At 59.3% G+C, this 6,746-nt stretch overlaps 1 protein-coding gene across 1 annotated transcript; it reads left to right on the top strand.

The window, feature by feature from the left end:
- Nucleotides 1-1,660: 1,660 nt before the first annotated feature.
- On the top strand, nucleotides 1,661-6,258 carry SLC25A45 (solute carrier family 25 member 45). The gene is made up of 6 exons (XM_052662435.1): nucleotides 1,661-1,697; nucleotides 2,661-2,704; nucleotides 2,892-2,963; nucleotides 3,279-3,464; nucleotides 5,604-5,862; nucleotides 5,990-6,258. The coding sequence occupies exons 1-6, from the start codon at nucleotides 1,661-1,663 to the stop codon at nucleotides 6,256-6,258; spliced, it is 867 nt and encodes a 288-aa protein (XP_052518395.1).
- The last annotated feature ends 488 nt before the right edge of the window (nucleotides 6,259-6,746 follow it).

Genomic DNA, 6,746 nt, shown 5'->3' with positions numbered 1-6,746 from the left:
CTTCTCAATTCTTATTATGGATTGTCGCTGATTATTTTTGTCTACAACACCAATCCCTGGAAAGCCTCTTTGATGACCTCCCAAGCCTCCCAAATGACATGGGACAAGAGATCCTCAAAAAGCACGTGCCTGGCCGGATCGCCCTGTTGACTGGGGCAGCTGAGACTGGAACTCAGTTAGAAGATGCCAGACCCTGTGCTTCTTTCACTCCATGTACATGTCTCCCCTTGTGGGGCAGAGAGAGGTAACAGAGTAGGAAAAACCAAAGTATCAGACACTTATAGAAAACATAACCTATGAGCAATCATCTGATTTATAAAAAGAGGCAACACAATTTTTTAAGTTGAAGTATAGTTTATTTATTGGAAAAGACCCTGATGCTCAGTAAGATTGAGGGCAGGAGGAGAAAGGGGTGACACAGAATGAGATGGCTGGATGGTTTCACGGACTCAATGAACATGAGTTTGAGCAAACTCCAGGAGATAGTGAAGGGCAGGGAAGCCTGGTGTGCTGCAGTCCATGGGGTCTCAAAGAATGGGACAGGTCTTAGGGACAGAACAACAATAACATAGTTGATTTATAATGCTGTGTTAGTTGCCGGGGGTAAGGCCAAGTGGCAACACATTTTTAAACGATACAAAATAGCATTTTCAAAACAAAGCATGTGTGTTTTGGGGCTTCCCAGGTGGCCCTAGTGGTAAAGAACCTGCCTGCCAAGGCAGGAGAACTAAGAGATACCGGTTCAGTCTCTGGGTTGGGAAGATCCCCTGGAGGAGGAAACTGCAACCCACTCCAATATTCTTGTCTGGAAAACCCTATGAACAGAGAAGCCTGGTGGGCTACAGTCTGTGGGGTCACAAAGAGTTGGACACGACTAAAGTGACTTAGCATGGCACAGCTCATAACAGAGCAAGAGGGTGACCATTTGTTTAGTGAGCTGGCAGCAGGGGAAGTAGGTTTAAGGAAGCAGAGAGGAAGACCGGGATTCCAGTCCCTGGCCTGTTGGCTTGGATTGTTGTCCACAGAGAAGTGGGCATCATAGCCTGGTCACCCCAGGCAGAGAGACACACCATTCTTTGTACACCAAGTCCCCAGCTCTCCCCTGGGAAAGAGGCTCCAGGAAGAGAAGGCTAGGGAGGCTGTTTCTGACACATGCTGGGGAGTCAGTGGTAAACAACCCTCGGAGAAGGCGGCTTCCGGCCCTGGTGAGTCACTCCTCTCGGCTGGGCCTGGCTCCTGGTGGCCAGGCCCCACCTACCCCAGCTGGGGTGAGCAGCTTGCTGTGCAGGGCCGGGGGATGAGCAGGAGTTGGGCCAAGGGGGGTTGGCTCCTTAGATCCTTGTCCACTGAGGCAGCCCCAGAAGGACCGCCCCAGGGCCCGAGCCCAGCTGCCGGGCCTGGTCACACTGTGAGGCCCTTGCTGGCTGTCAGGGGGCTCAGGCCATGGTGGGCCATCCTCCCTGCCCCGTGAGATCTCACACTCTGCACATCTCTGGAGCTGGTTGGCTCACCATCCTGGTCCCCTGAGGTCTTGGCACCTGGCCCTCACCCAGGGTTAAACATTAGTAGCAGATTATCAGTCCAGGGTCCGGGGAGGGTGGAATTACACTTTCACCAGCGTCTCCTCTGCTGGAGCCACCTGTGCCCGCCCCTGCCAGACATGCCCGCGGAGGAGTTTGTGGCCGGCTGGATCTCTGGTGAGACACTTTTCTTCCCTCTGTCATATCAATGCCAATTGCAGGTCACTCTTCCTGGGGAAGTGGGGTGACCTGAGAGGAGCTGAAGCCAAAGTCCTGGTGGCCTGTGAGAGCCCAGAACCAGCTGTCCCTGGGCCTCCTGGGAGTTGCCCGAGGGGGCGAGGAGAGGACAGTGCAGTGGGTGGAGGCTACTGCCAAGCCCCAGGCTGCGCCCCCCCCAACCTGGACACCTGTCAGAGGTGAGGCCATGGTGAGCGCTCTCCCAGACTCACCTGCGCCACCAGCTTCATCTCCAGGGCTCAGAGGACAGTTCACCTTTGACATCACCCGCTGTCCTGCATTCCGCTCTGGACCTCTGTCCTACCTGGCAATGCGCTGTGAGCCCTGAGGCCAGCTGAGCTGCCGCCCCGGCCCAGCATCTGAGTGACATTCCTCTTTGGGAGAAAGAAACGTCAGAACTCGCCTTCCGGTGTTGTGACCTCCCTGAAGCTGCATGACCAGCTTTTGCTAAGTAGGGCAGGACCAGGAGGTGGCGAGATGCTGAGGGGGCTGGATCCCCCTGGTGCCAGCAGGCGTCCTCTCAGAGCCCCCGACTCTGCACTGCCAGGGCAGAGTGCTGGGAGGACGGGGCCTGGACCAAGGCCCTGCACTCGACTGCAGTTGTGAGCTGAAGGGAGGCTGGAGCCCTGGAATCCCCCAGTTAGACAAGTCAGCAGGATGCTCGGGGGTCAAGTTCAGATGGGCGATGACTCTGTGTGTCTGGGGGTTGGCTCCTCCCCGCTGCATGTGCGTCCTCCAGGCAGGGCCAGGCTCGCTCGCTCTCTCTGCTCCCCACACCTTCCCTGCCCAGTGCCTGGCACGGAGGAAGGTGCCAGGGGGCAACTCCCGCTCCCTCCTGGCACACCCTGGCTTCCTCAGCCCAGCTTGAGGGGCCTTACTCCTAGCACCTTATCATCCCCACAGGAGCTCTGGGCTTGGTCCTGGGACACCCCTTTGACACTGTGAAGGTGAGTCTAGGAGAGGCGCCCAAGAACGGAAAGATGTTGCCTGAAGCAGACATCAGGGAGAGAGCAGGGCCTGGCTCGCGGAGGCTCTCTCCGCCTCTCCCACCCTACTGGGGTCCCGCCCAAAGGGCCCGAGGGATGAGCCGGCTGGACGCCTGGCTTTCCCGCCTGCTCTGTCCTCCCTGTCCAGGTGCGGCTGCAGACCCAGACCACATACCGGGGCATCGTCGACTGTATGGTCAAGACTTACCGCCATGAGTCGGTGGGTGACCTGGGTTGGGGGGTTTGGGGGCGAGAGGCCTCCGGGCAGTCAGGGCCAGCTTCCTTCTCCTCCAGCAGGGCTCTGCCCCCCAGGAAGAGAGAAAGAAGACCCAAGTCTGGGGCCACTGGGGGTGGGCTGAGCAGTAGCTTTATGCCCCCCAAAGTGGAGCTGAGGCCATCCCCGGCCTTAGCTGGCCTCCACTTGCCTGTGGCCGGACTCAGGAGTGGTTTCCAGCCAGAGGAGGCCGTGCCAGGCCTGGAGAGGGCCAGGGGAGGCTCCCACAGCTCCCAGCCAGCTCGCACCGTGTCTCTGCAGCTCCTGGGCTTCTTCAAGGGGATGAGTTTCCCCATCGCCAGCATAGCTGTGGTCAACTCCGTCCTGTTCGGGGTCTACAGCAACGCCCTGCTGGTGCTGACGGCCACCTCCCACCAGGAGCGGCGGGCCCAGCCGCCCAGCTACACACACGTCTTCATAGCTGGCTGCACCGGGGGGTTCCTGCAGGTGAGGGGGTGCACAGGCACACACACACACACACACACACACACACACACACACACACACACACTTGCATAGTGATGATCAGTTCACTCCTTTCCCTCCAACCCGCCTCTAGTGACCCACAGCCACAGACCCCTGGCCTTCTCAAAGGGAACGTGAGGAGTGGTGGGGAAAGGCCTGCTCCTGGAACCTGGCCTGGCAGAGCAGTGGCCTTCTAGGCTGCAGGTCTGGAGGGGAGAAGGGGCAAAGGGGCGAGAGAGCTGGGGTGAGGGGGGGACAGTGCCAAGAGGACAGCCGTTGGTGCCCACCTCGGGGGGTGTCTGTTGCTGTCTCTGACCCTCACCCTTGGCCCATCCACAGATCTCGCTGGGAGAGGTCCAGAATGTTAATTATTAAGTGACTAACCATTTGATTCTGGTCTTTGTTCTCGGTGCTCGAGTACTGGGTTTTGAGGGGTGGGGTAGAGGGGAGAGGGCAGCAGGGGGAACCCCAGCTAAGGGGGGGCCTGAGCGCAGAGCTCCAAGGGCATGAACCTGGCTTCACCCTCCGCCCCCAGCTAGTACCCCAGGTCAGCCTCTATTTGACACCTGCCCTGATGCTCTGTCCACTTCAGGGCAGAGAGCAAGGACAAAGAACAGAGTCAGGGGCTCACTGAGTGAATTAATAATTCATGAGACCCAAAAGGCCCTGGCTTTGCTTCTGTCCCTAGTGCGGGGTTCATGCCTGAATATTTCCCAAACCCTGAGACCTGTATCCCGCGAAAACAAGGAAGAGAGTGAGCCCCAGGCCAGATGGCCCGATTTAGGCTCAACCAGGCCCAGCTTCTCCATTCCCCTCCTCTCTGGTTCCTCAGAAAGCAGAACAGATGGTGGAACTGGGGACTGTCCAGTCGCTGATGGGGACAGGGTCCAGGGACCAGGTGGAGCCCCGTTTACCAGCAAGCCCAAGGCTCTGATTTCCACCCTGGAGCGGAAAATGTATATTTTGCATGTAGATGGGAAGGAACACTCTAGTTAGCATAAAGCAGGGAATGACAACCTTTTGTGTACAAAAGTTGCGTTTGACTTGGCTAAGGCTTTTAAAGTGCATGACGTCCCCACAGCCCCTGTGGGCACAGGGTGGAGAGGGCAGGGACCCGAGCCCACCCCTCCCCACCACCCTGCCTTTGGCCCAGCCGTGTCTTCACCCCCAGGGACCCACCCCCCAGAGCAGCCCTCAGCTCAGTACTGCCCTTGGGCTCTGCTGGGAGGGCGACATCACAGCACTACCTCACAGGGCGGGACCCCAGCCCACGGCCCTTCCTGCGAGGGAGGAAGTAAGGTAACTGCCACCCTCGAAAGATCACCACCAGAGCCAGCCTGCAGGCTCCGCCGCCATCAGCCATCTCCAGGGCTGTGAGCTTGGCTGCCTTCCACAAAAGAAAAACAAAAAACATCCAAGTCCAGAAATGCTGTGCTAATCTTGGCTGGGACCTCAGTCCTCACCTGAACTTGCCCTAGTTGCACCCCTTACTCACACCTTGGGCCCTCCCTTCCCTCCGAGTCCCCAGCACCAATGTTACCCCAGTTCTGTCTTGTCCGCCTCAGCCATCGTATTCGAGGACCCTCAGATCCCACCCTGTCACCCACCTTCTTGGGACACTAGAGTCTAGGCCTTTGTGAGGCGAATTTCCCCACCCAGGGGCCTCTGAGAGGCGTCTGGCAGGGGGTGAGGCCGGAGGAGTCTATGAAGTCGAGTCCCCAACGCTATCGAGGTGACCTCTTTATCCGTGGGGAGGGGTCCATCCCCTGCTGTTTCGTGGGCACAGACGGAATTCTGAGCCCCAGCCATGGCAATGAAAGCACCAAGTCCTAAGCACTGGCCCGCTGGGGAACTCTTTCTTTAGCGCCATGGGTGTGTCAGCAAGTCCGGCCGAGAGGAGGGGCAGGGCTTCTTGCTGTCAGGGGTCTGATGGTAAGGGAGGGGGCTCTGGCCCCTTCCCCACTGCGCGTGAGAGAGGCTGAGAGCAGCCACGGAGCCTGAGAGGTCCTGCAGAAAAGATGCTGCCCTGTCTGCTCGCTGCCTTCCTCCCATCAAGACAACTCAGAGGGATTGTTCCTGTCCCAAGGTCCGCCCAGGCCCTTCGTGCTTCCTTCCCTACAGGCCTACTGCTTGGCTCCTTTTGATCTCATCAAAGTCCGGCTACAAAACCAGACGGAGCCCAGGGCGAAGCCAGGGAGCCCCCCACCCCAGTACCGGGGGCCCGTGCACTGTGCCGCCTCCATCTTCCAGGCCGAGGGGCCCCGGGGGCTGTTCCGGGGAGCCTGGGCCCTGACTCTGAGGGACACCCCTACTCTGGGAATCTATTTCGTCACCTATGAATGGCTGTGTCGCCAATTCACACTGGATGGCCAGACCCCCAGTAAGTGAAGTGGCGTCAGAGGGTGAGGGACAGAGAGGAGGAAGGAAAGGGGAGGACGGGGAGGGGGACTGTGGATGGGGGGCTGTTCCGTTCCTCGGCTGAATGCCTCCTCACTCCTGTCCCCCAGGCTCGGGCACAGTGCTGGTGGCAGGGGGCTTTGCCGGCATCACCTCCTGGGTCGCCGCCACCCCCTTGGATGTGATCAAGTCCCGGATGCAGATGGCGGGGCTGAAGCAGAGGGCCTACAGGGGGCTGCTGGACTGCATGGTGAGCAGCGCCCGGCAAGAAGGACTGGGGGTCTTCTTCCGAGGGCTCACCATCAACAGTGCCCGCGCCTTTCCCGTCAACGCTGTCACCTTCCTCAGCTACGAACACCTCCTCCTCTCCTGGGGGTGAGCCGGCCAGGCGACTCCGGCAGCTCCCCGGTGGGACCACTGCCCACCTGCCCAGACTGGAGGCCAGGCTGACAGCACCGGCTCGTGGGTCTGATGCAGAGGGTGAACCCCCTTTTATCCAGTCCCCTCCAGTGCTCAGACCAGACGGGGCTGGAGAGACAGTGTGGGGTCCCTGGTCAGGAAGCCTGGGGTCCCTGGTGCGCCGCTCCCCCCAAAGTCCAAGGCTGGCCTGGGCCTCTCGGCAGCATGTGCCGATTCTTTGAAGACAGCAGTGCTGGTGACATTCCGCGCACCCCCCAACCCCGTCCTGTGACTTCCCCCCTTTAAGAGCTGCCTGGTGCTAACCATCCTCCCTGGATTCCAGTGAGGAGATCCTCATTGCCCCCCCACCTCACTTCCCTTCAAACCTCTCCGTGCAGGACTTGAGGGTAGCCTTTATGCCTCCTCTAGTCCAGAATCCTTCAGTGACTCCGTCACCTTCAGGAAAAG

This window comes from Budorcas taxicolor, chromosome 25 (assembly GCF_023091745.1).
Source record: "Budorcas taxicolor isolate Tak-1 chromosome 25, Takin1.1, whole genome shotgun sequence".
NCBI classification, from domain to species: Eukaryota; Metazoa; Chordata; class Mammalia; order Artiodactyla; family Bovidae; genus Budorcas; species Budorcas taxicolor.
The sequence above is the reverse complement of the archived record's forward strand: the minus strand, read 5'-3'. Positions and strand labels throughout refer to the sequence as shown.

Bases quoted from the DNA above. Each gene is read 5' to 3' on its own strand.
- SLC25A45 (XM_052662435.1), top strand. From the start codon at position 1,661: ATGCCCGCGGAGGAGTTTGTGGCCGGCTGGATCTCTG. The intron at 1,698-2,660 runs GTGAGACACTTT...TCATCCCCACAG, and splicing joins TGTGGCCGGCTGGATCTCTG to GAGCTCTGGGCTTGGTCCTG. The intron at 2,705-2,891 runs GTGAGTCTAGGA...CTCCCTGTCCAG, and splicing joins ACCCCTTTGACACTGTGAAG to GTGCGGCTGCAGACCCAGAC.